Consider the following 23,880-nt stretch of genomic DNA (forward strand, 5'->3'; position numbering starts at 1 on the left):
TATGGACAAGGTAGCCATTGTTCTTTCTGCAAATGCAAGCTGGAATTCTTCATGTGGAAGCTTGAACAGGGTTAGGGGATGCCACAAACTTCAGAATCTCCTCAACCAACACTGTAGGATACGTCTGCTCAGATGGCCTAGTGCAAAAGGCCAATCCTGCTTTACTTAGGAAACTCTTACACAGGAGTCCATTGGTAGGACTGTGACTCTGACTTCATTAGATAATGCTGGCTGCCATAGCAAACACACAGTCTTCAGCTTCCAGAAAAAAAAAGTGGTAAGAGCCTGTGGTTCTGGGTTCCTTCTGGTTTCTTTCACCCTGTTGGATTCCCAATTGGCAAAGTAAAACTCCAGCAACTCTAAACTGTCTCCATCTTTTGCTGATCTGCATTGACTTTTTAAAAATGTCTATGCATTCAGGGTCAGACTCTACCTCAGCTCCCATTGCTTAATGAATAAGAGCTTCCCTCTCTGTAGGCTAAGCAAAGGACAGGAAGATGGAACTGAGAGTCAAAAGAAGGAAACAATCAGAGGACTGAGAAAAATGTTTCCCTGAGCCAAAGAGTCAAGTCCAGCACAGAACAAATGGCTTTGTTCATGTTCGTGGGACGTTTGGAGAAGATGCCATTGACAGGAAACCAGAGCTCTGGGTCCTGGAGGAGACATAACCTGCTTGATGGAAAACAGGACTGTCAGATTTCAAATTGAAACAGATTTCAATTTCCAGCTAAAAGGCTAACTAGACAACCAGAGAAATCTCCCCAGCAAGTTCATCACATCCACAGGCATCTTTAAAACCTTGATTCACTCTGGAGATGATGAAGGTGCAAAGAATGAAAAAGGAAAACTCCAGAGAAATGAGGAGCCAAATGCATACTGACTATGGGACCCCAAAAGCCACGGCTGAACATTTAGTTTGAAGTGAATCTGGGTTTGTAGTGTCTCCAGGCTTCTGGTAAAAGTAAACACGCATCCTCTCTGGAAGAATGTGACTTCCATCCAGGCCTCAAAGAATTCTCAGATAAAGTTCCAAAGAGCATGAGTTCATGATCAAAAAATAGTACAACACATGAGGAACAAGACACCACGAGTGTGTGCCAGTGAGGATCAACCAACAGCAGAAGCAGACCCGTGAGAACAAAAAGCAGAAGTGTCAGGAAGAACGTGTGAACCAAAGGACCCTCCAGGAGACAAAAGACACACAGAGACCTTAAAACTAAACAGACTGGAGAAGAAAGAACGTTCAAAAAATGTAAATCTTGAGATGACAAACTCAGTAAACTGGATGAAATAAAGGATCAGAAACTAGCAACATTAAATAAATAGAAGACGAATCTTTAAAAGTCACTGCAAGTGTATCATTAGGGAAAAAAAGCCATGGGGGCTGGAGAGATGACTTGGTGGTTAGGAGCATGAAGCATTCTCCCAGTTCACACAATCTGGAACTCCAATTCCAAAGGCATCCAATGCCTCTGACGTCACTGGGTACCTGTATTGCCATGCACATACCCATACACAGGCACACAAACATACACATTTTAAAAATACAATAAATCTATTTTTAAAAATGTATTCCCATGGCTGGAGAGATGTTCGGCAGTTAAGAGTGCTTGCTGCTATTCCAAAGGACCAAAGTTTGGCTCCCAGCACTCACATGGGATGCCTCATAACCGTCAATAACTCCAATGACCTCTTCTGGCCTCTGTAGACACTTGTATGCACACAGACACACACATGCACATAAATAAATAATAAAATAAATCTTTTTAAAAAGAAGAAATTAACAGAGTAAATCTTAGTTTCTACAGGACCCCTGGGTGGTCTTAATCTGAAGATGTTCAAGCCTTTACCTATGATTATGTATAATTTGCATATAATCTACACACATCCTCCTGCATACTGCCAATCATCTCTATATTGTTTGTGATGCTCAGTGTGAATCAAATGCCGTGTAAATAGTTGTTAAACTGCATTAAGTGAGGAAATGACTGTGTGTGTTTGTCATAGGCATATTTTTTAATATTTTCAATCTGTGTTATTTACATTTGTGAATGCAGAAGCCACAGATAAAGTGTCAGATATAACATGCAAATTTAGTTGGTCCATGGTGTGTCTCCTCAGAGCTCCAGAGGGAACGGTGAAAAGAACAGGGACTAGATAACATTGGAAGACATGACAACTGAGAACTACCCAAAACCAATGAAAACAGAAACGTCTTCAGAGAGAGACACTGTTGACAGAAATAATATCAGTGAAACTGGAGTCTTAAAAGCAGCGTGAAATAAAAGTGTTTTCAAACACTTAGAAAGCGGAAAAGCCTAAAATAAACCGATTCCCACATAAGAATTTCAACAGATTCTACTTAAAGAAAAAGTAAAATCAGACGAAGGAAGGCTACTACACAAAGCTAATAGTAAATCTGAACATAGCTAAAAGAAAACTTATTGCTTAAAAAAACAAAAACGGGCTTATATGTCATTTACAAGGTGAAACTGACATGTCCAACAGAAGAGTGACGGTATTTGGAGACTATTCAGGTTCTCAGTCATACCCTGGAAGAAGCTGTATGTGTGAATTAAACTAGGCTTTGCTAAATCAAAGATGCACATTAAGATTAAATAAGGCTGGGCGGAGGTGGCTCACACCTTTAATCCCAGTTCTCGGGAGACTGAGGCAGGCAGATCACAGTGAGTTCAAGGCCAGCCTGGTCTACAAGTGAGTTCCGGAACAGGCAGGACTGTTACACAGAGAAACCCTGTCTTGAAAAACCAAAGAGAGAAGGGGGAAGGAAGAAATTTAAAAAAAAAGAAGCACAGAATAAGATGGAAAAAAAATCAAATAATCAGTAAAAATTGACAGGATGATGCAATTTTTGTTTTTTTAAAGATTTATTTATTTATTATGCATACAGTGTTCTGGTATGCATGTCAGAAGAGGGTATGAGATCTCATTATAGATGGTTGTGAGCCACCATGTGGTTGCTGGGAATTGAATTCAGGACCTCTGGAAGACTAGTCAGTGCTTTTAACCTCTGAGTCATCTCTCCAGCCCCCAGGATGAATCATTTTTAAAGAATAGAGAATCATGGTGGAGTGATGCATGTCTTTAATCCCAGGCCTCAGGAGGCAGGGTCAGGTGAATCTCTGTGAGTTTGAAGTCAACCTGGTCTACTTAGCAAATTTCAGGACAGCCAGGGCTGTAGCCCTGTGTATTATGTGCAGTAAACCATGGGCATATATATATGTGTGTGTATATATATAAATAATAAGTGTATATATATACAGTAAACCATATGCATGGAGAGAAAGAGAGCACAAACTGCTCAAGTTAAGTCCCCAGCACCCTGTAATTATAGCTTCTGGAGATCAGACGACCTCTTCTGACCTCCACAGGCATCTGTATTTATGTGCACACACCACACACAGACTCAGACATATAGTTTTTAAATTAAACAAAACAAAGGAACCCAAGTTTTGATAATATATTAACAAAGTGTCCTGAGTAGACATGTAGCCTGTAAAACACATTTGAAGAACACACATTCTTCAGGACAGTCATAAAAATGGACCTTTTCCTGGGGCCTTAAAGGTCACTCCTGAGTATTATTACACACAGACTACATCCTCTGGTCCACAATAAAGCTAAGCTGTGCCAGTATCAACAACAACAGAAAGATAACTTGAAATAAATTTAGGAACTTCTAAAATGTTTGTAGACAACTCAGGTGTCAAAATGAAATAAGAAAATATTCAGAATACAAAAATGGCAAAAATACTGCTTGACAAGTCCTGTGGGAAGCATAACACAATACTTAACAGGGAATTTTATAGCCTTCAATGTTTACATAGAGGTTAAAAATATAATAAACACCCCAAATGGGAGGAAGGAAATAATAAAAATATTAATCAGCTAGGAAATAAGGAAACAAAATGGAAGATCAATTCAAAAATTGATTCTTTGAAAATAATCTGACAATGTGTGACAAAAATAATAAAATAAAATCCTAGTAATAAGGGAGACACGGGTAGATGGAGAAGAAAAACTAGAAAAAAATTAAGAGGGCATTACAAAAAATTGCTATGCTAATATTTGGGGAGGAAATGGATACATTCCTATAAAATATAAATCACCAAAAGTGACTCACCTAGAAGCAGAAAATCTCAAAGGTCCTATAAAGAGTCTTAAAATTACAACAGCACTTTAAAATATCCCAAAAAGAATGCTAAGTCTAGACAGCTTTACAAGTGAATTTGCCAAACACAAGCAATGATGATGCCAGGCTTATTTTGTCTTCTTAGAGACCAGAGAAAGTTCATCCTCACCCAAGCTTTTTATAAGATGACTATTACCTAGACACTGAAGCCTGGAGAGCCCAAGCAGTTATCATTCACCTAAACTGAGACCAGAAAAGAAATCTTGGGACCATGCACATACCTTAAATCCCAGCACTCAGGAAGCAGAAGCAGGCAGATCTCTATGAGTTCCAGGAGAGCCAGGGCTACGTAAGAAAAAAAAGAAAGAACCAAAGACATACAGAACTAAATATCTGCAGATGGAATATGCGAAGAAAATATGTCGTGACCAGGTTGCTTTGTTTCAGACATGTGAAGCTGTTTCAGTAAAGGAAAATAAGTGAAAGTGAGTCACATGAGCAGAACAAAGGAGAGAAATCACATGACCGTTTCAACAGATGCTTGAGAAGCAACGGCATTCCTGATAACAGATGTTAACTATCTGTTATCGTCATTCAGCTCTTAAGTTCCATGCTCCTTGATGAACCAAAAGTATTCATTAAAAAAATAGGAACAGAATAATCTATCACATAAAACAACAACCTAGAGGTCCTAGCCAGTGTAATAAGGCAGGAAAACAAAACAATAAAGATAAAAAAAACACAAACAAAAAAAGCAAAAGTGATTAATTACAAATTATATAACTGAGTAAAACTCAGACCACTTGAGTCAGGAGAATTAACAGGACCAGCATATATGAGGACTGATTTTCATTTACATTTGAATAACAACTAACTGGAAAATGCACCTCTAAAGAACAAGGAACAGAGCCAGCCTAAATATACATCAACAGATGAACAGGTAATGGCAGTGGGGAACATCTACATAATGGAGTTTTATTCGGCTACAGAGAAAAACAAAATCACTTTCAGGAAAATGGATCAATCAGAAAAGCACAGTATCAAGTGAGGTGATTCAAGCTTAGAATGAGAAAAAAATGCATGTTCTCCTTCATATGCAGATCTAGCCTATAATGTATGCATACACACACTCGGGGGGGGGGGCCGGGAGGGCTGGAGGGATGAAGGGCAGGAGGGATGGAGGGGAGTTAAAAAGTCAATCCTAAGGCCACAGTGGCTGCTCAACAGCAGAGGCAGTAGTGCAGGTGTGGAAGACACGTGGAATTCTGGCATCAAAGCCAGATTAAGACAGCCCAAAGCAACACTAGCAAAGGTGCAGAAATCCTAAATAAAAATCAGCCACTCTAATCAAAGGTAGAGGAGAGGATCTCTCTTGCCTGGCATGGACAGACCCCTCCACAGTCTGCTGCATAAAGGCCAGTGCCAGCGGAAGGCCTGCCCCTGCCCTCGCACACCCTCAGCAGCTCCCGCAGGCAGGCAAGCTGTGTGCCTGCCACCACCCTCTTCCTGCCAGCTGCACTAACAGTGTAATGACACAAATATGACAAAAAAACGATAAAATTTGAACTAATGATTTTTAAAGGTGCAAACAACTGGCATGAAGATAACAGACAGATCTGAAATTTTCAAAGACCTCCACACTCTGATGTTTTTGTAGCATCGTTGCATTCCTCTCAAACATTAATAAACTGAAGGCTAAACATCACAGATATTACATGTTGGCTGTGGTTTTAAGTGAAAGGGTAACAGCCCTCCATTCATCACTTCCAGAACCAAAGGGAGTCCGGCTTGTGTCAGCTGACTGGGAGACAAGCTGCATACTGGCAGGAAGCCTGCTTGTCGGAGTTTGATGGTCCAGTCTAACCGACTTGTCCCACCAGCCAGCTGACCTCCTGTTTGTCTCAGGGAAGAGCGTCTCAGCCTGAGTAAGCTATGAACACTCGACAGACAGCAAGGCTTGGGTTTACCCCAGGAACCTGGGGCTGTTGTGGTTTATATTATCAGAGTACTGTACAGTATCACCTTGATAAGCACCAAACGATATTGGTAAGACTGAACACTCAGACTGTTGCAGGACCTGGTGCTGTAGCTCAGGGTAACAGAACTTGCCTAGCATGCACAGGCCCTGGGCTTAATTCCTGATACAGAAGAAAGGAAAGGAGAGGAGGGGAGGGGAGGGGAGAAGGGGTAGGGAGATTTCCTAGTGAGAATTATAGTCACAAAAAAGAAAGATATTCCACTGAGAATAGTAATAAAGCCTACAAAATACCTAGGAATAAATTAAATAACCTGACCTATAGATAGCAAACTAAGCTTTCTAAGGATGTGAAAGAGAACAACAGTCAGAAGCAACCAATCAAGTGTCCAGTGGTGAGTGGTTAGCACTTCCGGAGGCCCATGTGACATTCAGCCATATTTTTAAAAAACATATATAAATAGTGGGAGAGCATTCACACTATATGCTTAAGCTCTGCAATGCAGATTATAAGAAAGTGCAATATAATTCTAACATTGTAAAACTCAAAGTATAAGCAAGTACATAAAAAACACCTAAAAACATGCACATGCTTAAACAATCTTAGCAGAGAATGGAGATATATTTTCCACAAAATGTAATTCAGAAAGAAGCCTGAACCTTCTAGATGAGCAGAGCAGAAACTGGGCACCACAGTGCCGACACTAGCCCAGCCACTTGGACCCCAGCATCCACCAGCATCCACCAGGATCCACCAGGAGTCCTCAGCCACACCCACATGTGTCTGGAAGTAACAGGGAAGAAGGCTGCTGCTGCCCTCTGAAGAGCCTTCTCAGGCCCAAGTCCCAAAGGGCAGAGTCGAAGCTAGGCACATGCCTGCTTCCTCTGGCCCTTGAAGCCACACCAAAGCCCAGCCCACATGGGTAACCAGGACTGAAGTAAGTCTCAGGAGGGGTAGGACATTGGTCAGAGGCAGAGATTTATGGGACTGCACCCCAGAGCCTTCTCCCCACCCTCCATTGATGCACCATGCCCAGGAATGCCTCCTCTCCTCCTTATCTTTTGTTTTTATTCCCAGATTCACAAGGAAAATCGAGCCAACAAATAACGAAAAATACCTACATGAGGACTGGACGGAGAAGACCTCAGGTTAGTTGGGGTCAAGCTTGACAGCCCATCTGCGAGCTACAAATTAAACATGCCAGTTAGTGACAGGAATTTGAGAGCAAGATTTGAGGATGAGGATCTGTGACAGGGAAGGTTGGCCAGCCCTGAGGAATATGGTTCCCCCCACTTTCCTCCAGGCACCCTCTGAATCAGCTGTGTGAAGAGTATGCTGTCCCCAGTTGGACAATACCAGCTCCATGACCAAACCATTTATGTGACCTTGGATAGATAGTTCCATGCACTCCCTGAACCACAATGACCCAGAGCAACAACGAGTGGTGAGTCAGAGTCTAAATGTGGTGAAGTCTTGCCAGCCTGGTTTGATCTCCTGCTGCTATCTAATTGCCTTTGCCGCCACACATTCAGGTGGCGCTACTCAGCCACTCTCCCTGCCTGTCTCAGATCTGCCTGCTCCAGGGACAGTTCCAGTCCCCACCGTCCCTTCATTTGCTCCTTCTGTCACTAACATGCCCACACCCGCTGGGCAGGGTAGCCAAGCAAGAGCCTCAGCTTCAATCCTCAGAAGCTGGGGACCACAGGAATCCCCAAACCTACATGAAGGAAGCTGAAGGAGCCTCCCAGTTCACCCCTGCAGCCTGTCCTAGAAATTACTTCCCACCATAAACCCTCAGTTGGTATCTCTAGGACTGTACTTTGATGTCTTATAGAAGACCCTCAGACATGCTTGAAGGCCGTGACAAGAAGCCCGGGTGAGAGGACAGGGCTCAGATGGGTGAACAGCCAAGCAGCAGGTGAACAAGGCAGGGCAGAGGGAGAAGGAAGCACAGCAGGGCTGGGGTGGAGGCCCTGCAGCGGGAGGGGGGGGGCGGGAGCTGAGGTTGGAGAAGCCAGGGGCCTGTGGGGACCCACAGCCACCAGCACCAGCCTCCCTCTTCAATGATCCTCCAAGAGGACCTGAAAAGGCAACGCCCTGGTCAGGTTCCCTTTCTGTGCAGGAAGAGAGGTCGGGTATAGGGCAGAAGTGAGCAGAGGCTCTGTTGAGACCCAGAGTGTGGTTTAGACTTCCAGCCCTCTCCTCACTGAGGAGCCCCAGAGCCAAGTCTGGAAGTCAGGTAGATTAAATGGCAACCAGCCAGGGCTGCTGGCCAATATTGGGTACAGTAGGACCTTCCAGAATAGACTGGTGCGTACCTCCAGCAGCCCCGGTATGGCCAAAGATGGCTCTGTCCCTCCCCTTCTTGCTCTGACCCCTCAAGGGCCTCACTGTTATTTTGAAAGTGTCCCTTTTTAAACAAGGTGAGGGGGACAGGCAGGTCACCAGAGCAAAAGGAACACATGCAGCTAAACATAGCACCAAAGCTCCATGCAGCTGCAGAAATTACACGCTCCCCTCCAGGCTGTGGCCATAATTTGCTGCTCCAATTTTGGGACTGTGTTTCCACCTTCATGGCAGCCTCAAGACTATAACTGGAGAAGTGAGCTCCAAATTAACCTGAGCCTGAGAGCGGCCCACACCCCAGCCCACCATGAGAGAGAAGGCCCCCACCACTTTTTCAGGACTTCTCCATGCCACCTGCCAGCTGTGCCCTCAGTAATGCATATACCATACAGGCATGCGTAGCATTTCAACACACACACACAGAGACACACCACACCCCTATCCACATATACCTACAATAAACACACACACACACACACACACACTGCATCAGCACATGCGTACACCACTTCACCACACATATGCACACATACTATCTCACCGCATGCATGCACTTTACCACACACATCTCCTTACCACATGCATACACCAGCTTACCAAAATCATACTACCTTACCACATGTAAGCACACACATACACACTCACAAACAACCTCACCACACATCATCTTATCACAGATAGACCACCTTACTGCACACACATATACACAGATAGACCACCTTATCACACACACACACACACCTACCTGCCTTATGTGTGCATATACACCATACCCCTAAATCTGCATGGAACCTACACTATACACATATACAACATATACAAACACCACATATATAAACACACACACCCCAACATCCAGTCTGAAACCCACATTCAGCATACACACACACACACACACACACACACACACACACACACACACCCTTGCTATGTAAACACACATATCACCTCACCAAGACAGTATGTTCCTGACAGATGGTATATTCAGTAAGAATGGGACCCAGGGGCCTCTCCCATCAAAGCAAGCTGGTCTCTCTCCTCCTGCTCTTGTCCTCGTCTTCCTCCTGCCATCTCCCAGCCTAGGCAAAGTCATCCTTGCCTGTGTGGCACAACTCCAGCAGCCCAGCTCCTGCTCCAGTCAGAGTGCCCATGTGCTCACACGGAGCCCAGGCCTATCTCTGGTTCTGACTCTCATTCAGGCCCAGCCCTGGGCCCCTCATGTCAGGGCCAGGAGTCTGTCCAGCCTGGGCCTTCTCACTGTCTACTTTTGGCTGTTCTTTAGCCAACAGGACCCAAATGATCCCTCCTTATCTAAGCTTATGGACACTGAAGGTAGCACACGAAGAGCAGCAATACTTCTGGAAGCCATGTACTTAGTTATAACTCAGATGGGCCTGTGAAGGGCGCAGGAAATAAGAGCTGAGAGAGGACAAGCCATGGGTTGGGATTCACTTAGCCACAAATACCAACAAGGAAGACAAAACACAAACGTGTACTGGCAGCACTGTAGAGCCATCTCAAATTTCCACTCAGGTTTCTCTGCTAGGAAACATTCTTCCTCAGACTCATGTAGATAATGGGCAAATTATCTGTCTATTCTTTCATATGTATCTCCATTCATCTGTTCACCAGTCTATCTACCTGTCTATCCAAACACCCCCACATCAACCTACCTACCCATGCATCCACTTATCAGTCTATCCAGTCATTCATACATCCATCACCTATCCACTCACCTATCCACCCATCTGTTCATCCATCAGCCATCTATCTACCCACCCATCTATCCTCTCATCCTCTCATCTATCCATTAATTTATCCATCCATCTGTCTATTCTCTAGCCAGATATCCATTCATTCATCCATCCATCTACCCATCCATCTATCCATCCATTCATTCATCCACCCACCCATTTAGACAGATTATCATTAAATACCTCCTGTAACCAGGCCCTGTGCTGGGCACTGGAGACATAAAAAGGAAGACACCTTGCTGCTGTCATGCATTTAGTCTGGAGAAGATGCTGAGACCAAGAGGCACATGCAGGGCCTAGAGCTGATGCAGTGGCCAAGATCCTGCCAGAGAAGTGGTGAGCATTCTTAAGCTGAGTCTCAAATAACAAGCTGAGCAAAGGTTGTCTCAGCAGACAGGCTGGCAGGGCAGAGAGGCTGAGAGATGAGGGCTTGGGATGCTGACACCCTCTCAGCACTGGTGAAACCATGCAGCAAGACTTCTTGCCTCTGCAGCAGCATGGCTCCAGGAGCAAAACTGGAGATGCTTCCCTGGAGGTAGCAGGAGAATGGGAAATTGAGAAAGTGGCATAAAATGGCACTCAGTATTTCCAGGGAACGCTTCAGAGCTGAGCTCTGAGGATCTTGAGGCCGTCTCAGCACTCAGGTTTGCTCTCCTGTGCAAAGCTAAAATTTAATGGGTGGCTTGAAGAGCACAGGGGCTTGCTTGTGTCACGTGTTTATCCATCTATCTATCCAACCATTGACCTCCCCACCCCCATCTATTCACCACAGCCTGAGGGTAGGATATCGTCAAACAAGCTGGGAGACTGTCTCAGGTAGCCTGAAGCTCTAGGAGCACTCAGGTGTATGAGCAACAGCAGGCACAGCCACAGAGGAGGGTGACAGCCTGAGCAAATCAGGCATGGTTCACAGTAGGGCTCTCTCCACCTCTCTTGGGGCAAGTACTGGACGGAATGCAGAGCCCATCCAGGGTCTAAGTTAGGAATAGTGCTCCCTTGGATAAAATATGCCACAGACTTCCTGCCATATGCCTTGACATGTCCTGTGGCCACCAGCAGGCCCTAGGTTGCAGAGTTCCCAGCAAAAGAATGACTGACTACCAGCAGATTGCAATAGTCTTCCCCAGATCTACCCTTCCTGGTCCTGGAAGTGGGGAACAAGCAAGATATACTACAGTCCTAAACACAGCCTGCTCTCTCTAAGTCATCTCCAAGGGGCTTCGAAGCATGAGATCACAAAATAATCTTCTGACATAGAAGAGACACTCCCTCCCAACTCCTCCTCCCTGAGGGATCTCAGGCGGAAAGCCTTCAATGCAGCCCCGACGTAAATGGTCCATTTTCCTCACATGCTTCCAGAAGAAAGTTTAGATCTTATCCTTAGTACTACATATCCCTTCTCCAATCAGACTGAAAGTTCCCACCCATGTCCTTCCATCAGGCAGCGCCCAGCCACCAGGGGTGGGTATAATGGCTACATGGTAGCCAAGGGTAGGGGAGGAGCTAGAGGAGATGAGGAGCGCAGGGTAGGGCAGGAGGGAGCTGCCACCTCGCTCATCCTACCTGGCTAGGGATGAGAGGCTCCTTGTCGTCAATGTCAATAAGCACATCCTCCCCAGGACTGAGTAAGCTCACATCATCTGCAGGGAGAGCAAGTCCACTCCTGTGAGGGACTCAGCCAAGGGACGGTCACCAGAGCCCTCAATTTCACCACCACCCCTCCCTAGCAGAGGTGTTTCTCTGCCCCCAGACCCTCCCTTCCTGGCTCCGTCCCCCTGTGTCTTCCCACATCCTCACCTCCTGTTCCTCTCCCTCCATATCTCCACTTGTGTTTTGAACCATGCTTCCCACCCACAAGTAGGATCACTTGTTCTAGATGTGCCAACCTGGGGAAGGAAAGACCCCACCTTTGGGCAGCTCAGCGAAGGCCACTTCTCCCTCTTTACCTGGGCCACCCTGTGGGGATGGACTTTCTGCTGAGTACGGGTCACACAGGAATTTCTCCAGGGAGCGAATAGTGCATTGGCCCACTACTGGTCGGCGGCCAAACTGACGATTATCAATGACCTTGACCACAATAGGGGGGCAGTAGAGGTCCTCTCTGGGCAACATCTGGGGAGAGGAGAAGAAGGGCACTCTAAACATGGGCCTCAGCCCATTTCTGGGAAACTCAGGGGATGGAGTGAGGGAGAGCACTTAGAGGGAGGACCAAGGGACAGAGTAACTCTGAGTCCCCAATGGCCCCAGATCCAAAATGGTAGCCAGCAGCCAGTGTAGCCAGTGGGACAGAGGCCACACAGCTTTCTGTCTGCCCTTGGCTGCTATGTGTGGAGGCTGGCTTTCCCATAGTTTTATCTCCAAACACACCCAGGTCAGCCTGAAGTCTGAATAAGTCTATTTTCTCTGAGCCTGCATTGCTTGGAGGGTGAGGGAGGGAATCGGGCTGCAGCTTAACATTTCTTACAGACAGTCCCCCCAAGTGGATTTTAAGGAGTTGGCTTACAGACCCAGATTCTTCCCCCGCACCCCAAAAGCACTTTGAACACAACTTGAAATAATTTATATGCACTCCTTCAGTGGCGTCTTAGCTGAGCCAAGAGAAGGCTCCTGTTGACAGCCACTGGGCCTGGAATTTCTATTGTGCTTTCATCTTGCAAACTATTTTCCTTTTCTCAGACTTGACTTACACCGGCCACTGGGCCCAGGCAGCCCAGGGAGAGGGCTGGTGGCTAAAGACTAGAGGGCTGAGGGGTGGGAGACTCAGGGTTCAGGGCTCAGGGTTGGGGGTTAAGTCTAAGGACTGGAAAGCCGGGAATTGGGAATCAAAGGCAGAGGACTGCGGAAGGGAAGTTTGGGGCTAAGATCCGTAGGAGTGTGGGTGGGAGCTGGGATGTTAGACGCTAGGCGGCCAGTGAGGACAGCGGTTGGGAGACCATGCACTGGGACCACGTGGGGGTCAGGTTTGAGGGCTGTGGGGGCTGAGGGCTACTGGGTCATGGACTGAGATGCTGAGAGATGAGGCTACAGATTCTGAGAACCAGGGATGAGAGATTGGAGGCTGGGAGTTGACAGGAAGGGTTGAGAGCTAGAGCTGTGAATTGGGAGGCAACGCTAAGGACTCAGGGACTGGGGCACTGAGGACTTGGGGATGAACACCGAGGGACTGGAGACTGGAGAAATGGAGGTAGAGGACTCAAGGCTCTGATCATGGGCTGGGAACTGAGGAATGGAGATCAGTGGCTGGGGTACCAAAGGTGTTGATGGCTGAGGACCCAAGGGCTACGAGACTGAAGACTTGGGAACCAGGGTCTGGAGAGCTGGAAGCTGAAAGCTGAGAATCAGGGGCCAAGGGCTAGGGTCTGAGAGGCCGGGGGTGGAGGTCGGCCTAACTGAGGGCTGAGATGGGCCTGAGAGCTGAGGGCCCAACGGCCTGAGGACAGGTGACTGAGGAACCAGAACTGGAGAGCTGGGACTAGATGTTGAAGGTTTCTTTTCAGGGCTCAAGCTAAGGTAGAAGCAGGCAGGGAAACTTGGGAGGAACGGCTGAAGGCCAGCCCTGGAGGGTCTCTGGGAGGAGACCCTGGCAACGAAAGCCTTCCCTAAAGGAAATAGATTGAAAATGGCTCCCGAGGCTTCTGCTGACCCAGGATCAGGTAGGAGGGGGAGGAGGTACCATATGTGCTGCACACAGGACAAAAACTTCAATGGGGCAAGAAGCAATTTCTGTATTCACAGGGATGCTGCAGAGATGACAGGATACACATGTGCACACGCGTGCACACACACACACACACACCTGGGCCCTTTGGAGAACTGAAGCTGAACCCCAGGGTTGCTGGGATCATGAGGTCACTCTATCCCTCAGGGCTCTGGAAGGGAACAGTGGGGAGGTAGAGCTCACCACTTCCATGAACAGGGTGCAGACATCAAAGTTAGGGTTCTTCCGAAGGTTTCTGATGACACAGGACTGAACTGTCTGGCCACCACACTCCACCACGAGGCTGGGGGAAGAGATGCTGGCCATCTGATAGCTCTTCATGTTCCTCAGGCCCCAGGCCAGGATCTGGAGAAAGAGCAAGGGGAGAGCAGCTGAACAAGGCTGGAACAGGAAGTGGGGGGGGGCAACTGAACAAGGCTGGAGCAGGAAGTGGGGGGGTAGGAAGTGGGGAAGCCAGCCTGGCAACCCGCGGCCCATAGTCAGGCTCACCTCGACGGCTGTGCGCTGCAGGGCTGGCTTGATGTTCTGGGGGACCATATAGATGTTGGCCTCCCTCTGGGGTGGAGGGTAAGGCAAGTCTGTGTCCTCTGTCTGCAAGGGACAGCAAAGCAGAAAACCACAATGGGGGAAGGCCAAGGCAGTGGGATTAGTAAGGACAGGCAGGCAGAAAGCAATGGCATGTGTTGAGAGACACAAGAGTAGAGAACACAGAGCTTGAGGTGGGCAAACAGGCAGGAAAAGTGAGGGTGCTGGGTCGGCCCCGGTTGGGCAGCCCTGTCCTGTGCAGGATCAGAATGCACACATCTTTGCACAAGGCCAAGGCTGTCCTCCCACAACGCAGGCTCCAGAGCACCAGTGAGACACCCATGTCTCCCGCTCTACAGCACACACGCGTGTGCTCGCATATGAATGCACTCATATGCTTACATGAGCGTGCGTGGCCTCCCGCTCCTCCATGCTGGCCCACCTACCTCAGTCTCTCAGTCACTTCCCGCCATGCTTGCTCTCCTGCCCACCAGCTGAGACACACCCTGGTTTCTAACCAGACACCCTCCAACCCCCAACCTTATTATCACGTCAGTGAGAACAGATCACGCTCATAGAAGTCAGGAAGAACAGATCCAGGCAAATGAGACACAGGGAAGTGTGACCACTGTCCAGAGAAGACGTGGGCTACAAGGCCACCATCATCAGCACTCCAGAGGAGTCTCCCTCAGCAGCACAGACCAGAAACAAGGGTGGCATGTGGTGATGCTGGCCTGCTCAGGGGTTTCCCAGAGCAGTTGGGTAGGGCGAGGCGACAGAGAGAGGTGCGCTCTCAGGTCTGTGGGCTCCTAGCATGGCAGCTCTAGGCGTGAACACTAGCTCCCCCATCTCAAGGTTAGAAAGGTTACCTCACCTTTCGGTCACGAGCTCTAGTTAGCAGAAGTTAGTCTGTGAGAGCTGAGAAGCTCATGCCATACACCTTGAAGAGTGTCTGCAACAGGTAAACACTCAGTAGCACTATTAGGGCAATTAGGGTAAAATGCCCTTTTCTTAAGACTTTTGACTCCATGTCAGGAAATTAAATTTTATAGTTTATTAGGTCAAGACACTTCACTGCCACCTAGTGGGAAACCTTTGTAATGGACACAAATACAGGTTACGCTAGAAATTGTACCTCCTTGGATACACCATTATTGCGGGGTTCCCAGACAGCACATCCACACATGGTGGTCTTGTTGTTACAAAGAGTAACTGTTATCAAATGAGCTGTGCTTTAATAAGCATTGTGGTCACCTGACTTATTCTCCAACAGCCTTGCTTCAGAAAGAATGGTATATGGAGAGACAATTGCTAACACGGTGACAAGAGCAGCTTCCTCCCATCAAATTTCACAGCAACTCCATCCACCTCTTGCCCAGTGGCCCACTGATGATGCCACACCACCCTGACCCCTGGCAGTGAGGACCCCAGGTCCAGGACCGGACAGCTCTGGACTCTAATGCCAGCTCTGTTGCTTCCTAGCTGTGTGGCCATGGGAAGATTACTCAGCACCAGTGACTCAGTGTCCTCATAAAGAAGGAATAACAAGATGCTGAACAAAGCCACTCTGAGAATTAAATGAGAAGATGAACAAGACGAGTGTCTGGCACCAAAAGGCACTTAATAAATGGTGTGACTGTAATTACGGATGCCATTGTTGTCGGCGCCATGGCTATTACCATTGGTGCTCAGATTGCTCTTCCAGGGGTCAGTTGAGGAGAGCTGGGCTGTCAGAAGCATCTCTCAGAACAATATTGGCTTTATCACTGCCCTTACATCACCAGGACAAAGGTAGGTACTGGCTAGTTTACTCTGAGCCCACATTGGATGACGTGATACAGGAGGGGAGATGGACAGAGCTGCCACAGTGCACAACTGCAGGGGAGCTGTGCCCACCACGGAGCCTAGGACCAGTGCCCCCAGAGAGCCTGTGCAACCACGATAGAAGCTGGGCTGCTAACAGAACCTGGGGCCGCACTATAACATCCGCCACCAGCTACAGGTGGCAATGCAGCAGGTGTGGCCTGTTTTAAGAGTCAAGCTTTGTGGCCTATTCCTTCCTAACCTCTCATGGCTGATGCCCAGACCCCTGTAGGACCAAAATATTGGGGGCAGTGGCAACAGGAAGTGTTGGGCTCCAAGCTTTGCCAAATGAGGAGGACAAAGAACAATTCTCCTCACCGGCCACCCATTTCTTTGACAATCGCCAAAGAAACCCTATCAGCTAGCTGTAGGCTGTCTATGCTACACCTTCCCTTCCCGTTCCCCCAAGCACTGTGATGATGTCTGCTGTATGGCCTGAGGAACCAGACTCCCCGCAGTGGGGGCCCACTCTCTGAGTAGGACAGAGGCAAGGAGGTCCAAGCAGGTGAAGGGCTAGTACCGTCTGGAGGAGGCCCTGCAGGAAGAAGGCAGGAGCACACAGCTGTGGAGCCAGGAAAATGGAAGCAGGATGGAGAGAAGCAGAGACAGAAGTTAGTGGACATCCAGGGACCACTTAGCATGAGGCCACCACTCTCATCCCAACCAACCCCGCCTCTGCCCCCCACACTGTCGCCAGGCCACCCACAGCAGTCCTGCCCTACGCCATTTGGTTGCAGTTCCTCGGGCTCCCTCTCCTAATGGCCTTCTCTACGTAGCCCACAAGACACCATCCTGGTCCTCTGTCCCCCAGTCCAAGGCTGCGCCGCGTGCGCCACACAACTCAGCACAGAGCTGTGACTGTGCACCCAGTCCTGAGTGCTCTCTAGGTCCCTGGCCCCACCTCACCCCATGCAGTCCTTCACCCTTGCTTGCCTGTGTCTTTCCACCCCAGGGTTCTCCGTCCATCCGCACTTTCTGAGTCCTCCCAGCCTCTATGCTCCTCCCCACCCTCTGCTTCTGCTCCAGCACCTCTTCTCTGGAAACTTCTCTCCCAAGTCAACACTAGGTCACCTGTGGATTCCCACCTCTCCCACCCCTTGTCAGCACCTGCCAGCTGAACTCGGAGTCTCTTCTACGGCCACCTGGCTGCTCGGTTCCCTCCTCCTCCCAAGCATGAGCCTCCAGGCCACCTCCCACCCCCCTCCCTGCAAAGCCAATCTTCCTCACCTCATAGACTTTCTGCTCCGTGTGTCCCTCCTAAGCCATTAGCCCCATTCCTAACATCATTCCACTCCTTTCATCCAAGCCTCCTAATGGCCTCTCACACTTAACTTGTTGGTGATTTTGTTTTGTATCCACCCCCAGCATTCACTAAAAGAACCAGTGCCAGCCACCTTTGGTTCCTTCTTCCTGCCTCACTATGTCTGATTGGTCACCAAACTCTGGTGGTCCTTTCTCTCCTATCTCTTGCTACCCCTTCCCCTCCCCCTCCCTCCCATCCACATGTTTTCTTTCTCCCGTCCAGATATCCAGTGACCCACTCTGTGGTCTCCTTGCTTCTGGCTTCGCACACATCCTCAACCTACTCCACTCTGTGGGCATGCAGTCAGGAAGTGTCAATCAAGTGGCCCAGAACCTGGGACCCTTACAAAGCCTGAAGAGGCCCCCAAGCCCCTCATCCTCCAACTCCTGCTGACTTGTCTCACCACATGACTTTTCCTTCAGGATCCCAAATCTGGAATATACTCAATCCTGCCCTTCTCAAATGGAGGTATGGTGTTCTCTTTAGCCTTGGGGCTCAGCACTCACCATTCATCTGTGTGGAATACAGTCTGTTCCTCTTCATCTGGCCACTTCCTGCTTTGACTCTACCTATCATTTAACCCTTCCTTGGTGCCCTAAGTGTATTCTGTCCCAGTGTCTCCATGGCCCCCATAGCCTCTGTCCACCCCTGACCTTGGTCACACTAAAAGACACATCAATCACCCTACGCCACTTCTCTGGCTGTCTTTGTCCCAGGTAACCTGCAACTCTGAATTCCTAAGCAATGACTGTGAAATGATAACTGGAGTAAGGGGAGGATGGGGGCATAGGCGGGAGCTAGAGGTGGCTCTCCTTGCCTGCTCTGCTGTCACCCTCAGGTCCTCCCTGAGCCCTTGCTCCTTGTGCCTGCTCACTGCTGCACCGGCCTCCTTCACTACCTTCTAGAACTTGGCAGTCTTCAGGGCCCAAGTCAAGCTCTCCCTCAATTCCTCCAAACACTCCAGAAACGTGTTATAGCTCTGCCCTCTGACATCTATTAAACCTAAACCACTCCTGTAAACACACACACACACACACACACACACACACACACACACACACCACACAGTTCCAATGAACCTAACTGTCCTCTGTTCAACTCAGGAGGTAAACGTGAACCTGAACCATATTGCCAGCTCCTAAGCATCAATTTCCTCCTGGTCCAGCCCACCTAGATAGCCCAAAGCTGCCCCTCTAGGGCGGTATGGGTGCTGTCCTTATCAAAACTGTACAGCATACCTGCACTGCCAGGAAAGGGAAGATGTCAAAGGCGTCCAAGGTGTCTGTTTGGCTGTCTCACAAGGGACAGGGACTGACCACTCCAGGCCCCAAGGACAAGCTAATATCATATTATCCTGATCAGGGATAGCCATATTAACCAAATTCCTGTGCCTGCTCTGAATCTAGAACAAAGCTAGGACCACCTACTAGTGGGGTTCTCAGGTGGGTAGGGTGTTGATAAAGCCAGTTCAGAGCCATATCTCCAGGAACAATCGAGGGACTTCCAATAGAAACCACCCTTAGATTCTTCTCAGCTCCTATGTCCCCATGGCCAGTTCAGCACAGAGACCTGAAACCCTAGGTGAGCTCCTAGTCCTAGGTGACAGCACACTAGTCAGACGTGCAGGTGTTGACATTCCTCTGCAGCCAACTGGGCTGTCCTGTCCCCAGTAGCCCTCAGACCCCCACCTCACCCAAGGGGAACACATGCTGGTTTCTTGGGGAGCTGCAAGCAGGGGGCAGGCAGGCAGCAGGAGGCTCCATTGTCTGTTGGCCCCACCCAGCTCATTAGGAACAACATGCTGGTCTAATTACACTTCCCAGGGAAATAGTGTTTCAAATTAAGGCCTTGGGGGAGGAGGAAAAGGATGGGGGACACTGGGCTTATTTTCTTGATTGCAAACACCAAATGTTTCCTTCTAGTGGATGCTGGGGTGCAGGAGAAAACCTGGGGTAGGTCTCAGAGTAAACTGTATATCCCGCCACCTCCTAGATGGGAAGGTGTCTAGGGTGAGTAGTTGGACCACCATGCTGGCATTACAAGCAGCCAAGAAGCATACGCTGCCCCTCTACCAGGGCATCCTTTACCTCAGAGCAGAAAAGAAGAGACACAACTAACCATGTCCTTTGGACAGTCAAGTTCCCCAGGCTCTGGGGAAGATCTTCCTCTACATGTTCCCAGTTCTCAGATCCCCACTCGTAAGAAACCCCCAGAACCTCGCCTGCCTTGTGTGTGCACACGCGTGTTCCCACCAACACGCCCATGCACGCTGCACGTGCATACTCGTCAGTTCTCAGGAAATCTAAAATTGCAGTTTCTTTGAACTCATTCCCCTTGGCAGCCTGAACTGCCTTTGTTCTCAGGACCAAAAACAAGAGGGGAGGGGTTCAGAAGAGATGGGAAAAGAAGATGGGCCAAGGAGAGTACAGAGGAAGACGAGACGAGGAGGATGGGACGAAGCTCAAAAAAGAGAGAGGACGAAGGCCAAAGACACCACCGTCAGCTTTCCACGGGGGCGCAGATCTCTGCACAATGTAAAGCCCCCAGCAAGCAAGGCAGCCTGGCTTCCCCCACCTGGAGCCCACAGAGCAGTGCTCCCATGGCAGAGAGCCTGTGAGAGAGAGAGGCTGCCGTTGCTACTGCAGTGTCCCTACAGCAAGCAGCACGGGGTCTTCAGCCCAAGGCATTGCCTCCAGAAACCTTCCTGCCACTCCCTTGCTTCCCCTCCTCCGGGGATCCATCCTCTGTCCTGCTCCAGAAGCTGTTCTCATGGACAGCCAGCCCATGCCTCACTTACAGGCCCTCCAGCACCGTGGGGGCGTGTGTGGCTTCCCACCTAGGGTGCTAGCAGTTGGATGCTCCTGGACTTAACCACTCTAAAGACACTGTCTCCCTGTTCCTTGTGGCCGTGCTCCAGCAGGCCCCCACAGCCACAACTGTCCCATTCCCATTATCTTCCCCATTCTCTCTTCTAACACCCAGCTCTACAGCACATGTGCCCTGCATGAGAGCCCTCTTACCACACCCCTGCTCCTGCTCTGCTCCCAGGGGACTGGGCACAGGGACTGGACTGGAAGCCTGAGGGAAGTTAGCAGGGGACACAAGCAGGTGCTGGACCACCACACACACAAAAAAGACAGAAAACCCTCTGCTGGGTCAGCAGGCTTTCTGCAGGAGCAGAACAGCAAGGAGAATGACCTGCTTTCTCTCGGCTCTGGGGAGCCTTAAAACTGAGTAAGCCCCAAGTTCTTGGCAGGAGACTCAGCCTTCAGTCAGGGGAAGTGTGCTGAACTCAGGGCCAAGGGTTACACTGGCACCCTCTGGGATAAGGGGCATCACAAGGTCACTTTATAGGATGGGTCCCCTCCCTGGGCCTCGAACCTTTGAATCTGATGGACTGGTCCTGTCTGTAAGCAGAAAACTCCCAAGGATCACTGTCCTCTGGCCCTGCTGACCACAGGAAGCCTCAGCAGGAGGCCTGGCCAGCGCTGCTGCTCAACCCTTCAGAGTCTGGCCCCAGACTGCAGTTTTGATTTGCTTCATGGCGGCCAGGCCACAGCCGCATCCTCACCCTGAGTCCGAGCCCTCGCTATTCCATATGACACATGGTCGTGAAGGATTCTGAGCCTGTCATAACTCATCCCTAGGCTGGGTCCTCTTCAGCACAGGCTGTGGGTTTTGGCTAGGGTTCTATGTTGCCTTCCAAATCGGCAGTCTCTCCTCATGACCGCCAGAAGCAGGAGGCCGCCTGTCAGGCGCAAAGGGGGCCAGCAGCTGGCAGGCCCCCCACCTCTGCCTGGGAGTGAAAGGAAGTGAGGGAAGGGAGGCGGGCTACAATCCCACATCCTGATTGATCCTGCACTTCAAGTCCAAATTGCACCGAAAATGTCAAGTGGTATCCGCTCCCAACCCAGCCCAGGGAGTCCCTGACTCCCTGACGAAGGACATGGATGGCCTTTTCCTGCTTGGCCTCTGCACAGGGCTCTCCTTCCCATGCATCTTAACACTGCACCTAGACCCCTTGGACCAAGGACATGTACCTCCCACCTTCTTCAGCGCTTTGACAGAGTCCTAACCCTGCCTCCACTACCAGAGAGGCGTCCTTGGCTACTCTGGCACCTGCCCAACATTTTATGCTTGAAAATATGCCATCTGGTACTCAACCAGACAAAACTCAGTGTTGTCATTCAAGTGATCTGTGTATGTCTGAACTTCTAAGGGCATCAAGTCTCTGGAGCTAGAATGACCACACAGGATGTACCCCAGGCAGCTGTAGCTCCACTCTGAGCATAAGGACTAACACCCAGAGCAGTCACGCTGTGACAGGAGCTTGGAAGGCTGGCCCTTATCTCCCTCCCTCCAGGTCTACCACTTCCCCATCCTTGGGCTCAGCTCACCTCATCCAGTATCCTTGACGTTTCATGCATCTGGGATGGGGCCACATCCGGGAGACAGTGGAAGAACCAGGAGAACAAAAGGTCCCCATTAGTAACCGGAAGCACTGGCTGGGATAGAGATGGCACCCACAGGAAACCCTCCCACCATGGGTGAGCATGCCAGCTTCTTCGCCACACCCTTCAGGTACTCCCATATGAAGAAGGGACAATGGGCTGTGAGAAAGTCTGGTCCTCTCCAGAAGTGGCCAGAGAGAGAACATCAGACCAGTGGGACCCTGTGTAGCGGCCCCAGGAAGAAGCCGGGCCTCACGCAAAGTTATAGAACTGCATTGTAGGCTTGGGGAGCCTTGGCAAAGCTACATAGAACCCCCAGGTACTAGCAGAGCTGAGGGCCCCAGTTCTACCAGGACAAGGGGGGGGACTGGCAGGAGAAGGGCGGGAGAAGCAAAGGGTGTGCGAAGGGCTTGTGTGGCTACCCAGTGTGTCCTTCCCCATAGCCCAAGCAGCTCCTGCTGAGCCTCATCTAAAATGGAACAAGAAGAAAACAAACCTGAGGCTCAACACAGGTTTTCTACTGGGACCTCCGGGAAAAGGAGGGAGAGGGACAGGAAGAAGACCCAGGGGACATTGCCAGCAAAGGAGAGGAAAGCCTAGAGGGGTTTGCAAAGGTAGGAAGACTGGAGAGAAATATACAAAGAAGACTTACCTCAAAGCCAGGGATATGATGGATTGCTGGCTAGAATAGAGAAAAAGGGCGTTGTTCAGCTGCTCATCCCCATCCCAGACCCCTCATTTCTACCCTGGGCCAACACCCATAGACTGTGTCAAGTAGCAACAGGCCATGGGTACAGGTTGTCCCGAGCTGAAGGGGCGGTAGACTGTGTCCTCCAGACACCTTACTCAGAGTTGCCACAGGAGCAGTTAGCAAACAAGGCTGATGTGGAGCCCCTGGCAAGCCCTAGGACACACTCAGAGCAGCCTGGCATTTGACAGTAGGGTCCCGGTTGCAAGGTCCGGAGCCAGGCCACGGCACAGCCTACCCCCAGCACCCATTCCCACACTTGAGGCCCCAGCTACATAGACTCCTGGAAACCATGACAGGAGATGACCCAGGAAGAAAAACTGCTAATGGCCAGAGGACTCCGTCATCTAGAAACCAATACTCTGCCCTCAAGTGGATTGTGTCTGGACTTGGAGATCAGGAAGCGTGGGCTGTGTGGGTGTCAGTAGGAGGGCTGACGTCAGAGGATCCATCCCAGTCTCCACTGCGTTCAGCATGTGGACAGCCCCGCCACCACTGGCCAGGCCCCAGCTGGGCCTCCCAGGCCTGGACAGTGGCCAGCCTTACCTTCTCTCTCTGGATCAGCTCGAACGCTGCCAGCAGCTCGCCCGCAGGCTGGCTGCCTCTGGTCAGTGGAAACCAGGCCAGTCGGGGCATCCGTTCCAGACTGGGCTGACAGATACAGCGACCTATGAACTCGTCAGCACCCTGGACCAGTGTAGCAAAGGAAGAGTCAGTGTCATCCTTCCCCCACCCCACCCCCCAAAATTAGACCTGCATCCCACCTCGGGGACTAGAGAGGACCCAGGAAGTCAGGGCAGCCTCTAGTGCAGAATGCTAAGCATTGTCCTCTTAGACCAACTGTGAGGACAAGATACAAGCAGCCTTACTGTATTAGGATAGAATTCCCACAACATTTGTGGAAGTCCTTCTGTATATCCAACTAGTATTCCCCCATGCTTTTGCTTAATCATCCCTGAGACCATCAGAGAGAAACAGTCTGTCTACACTTCCTTAACATCCTTGTTTGATGTGTCAGGGACCCTTATATCACTTAACTGTTT

General features: G+C 49.6%; 1 protein-coding gene across 22 annotated transcripts in view; it reads right to left on the bottom strand.

The window, feature by feature from the left end:
• The window catches only part of Dysf (dysferlin), a 200,191-nt gene that overhangs the window by 43,807 nt on the left and 132,504 nt on the right, over window positions 1-23,880 (bottom strand). For 8 of the 22 annotated variants that reach the window (XM_005071085.4, XM_005071081.4, XM_005071091.4 and 5 more), the window contains 7 exons: window positions 23,384-23,524; window positions 22,742-22,771; window positions 22,036-22,065; window positions 14,437-14,538; window positions 14,131-14,292; window positions 12,176-12,341; window positions 11,793-11,869 (listed from right to left, as the gene is read on the bottom strand). In XM_005071085.4, coding sequence (XP_005071142.1) covers window positions 11,793-11,869; window positions 12,176-12,341; window positions 14,131-14,292; window positions 14,437-14,538; window positions 22,036-22,065; window positions 22,742-22,771; window positions 23,384-23,524 — 708 coding nt within the window. Of the gene's footprint in view, window positions 1-7,250; window positions 7,314-11,792; window positions 11,870-12,175; window positions 12,342-14,130; window positions 14,293-14,436; window positions 14,539-16,855; window positions 16,898-22,035; window positions 22,066-22,741; window positions 22,772-23,383; window positions 23,525-23,880 lie in introns of all 22 variants that reach the window. The other 14 variants (XM_005071079.4, XM_005071087.4, XM_005071083.4 and 11 more) reach the window with 3 other exon arrangements.

Source organism: Mesocricetus auratus, unplaced genomic scaffold (assembly GCF_017639785.1).
Source record: "Mesocricetus auratus isolate SY011 unplaced genomic scaffold, BCM_Maur_2.0 Super-Scaffold_100676, whole genome shotgun sequence".
NCBI lineage: Eukaryota > Metazoa > Chordata > Mammalia > Rodentia > Cricetidae > Mesocricetus > Mesocricetus auratus.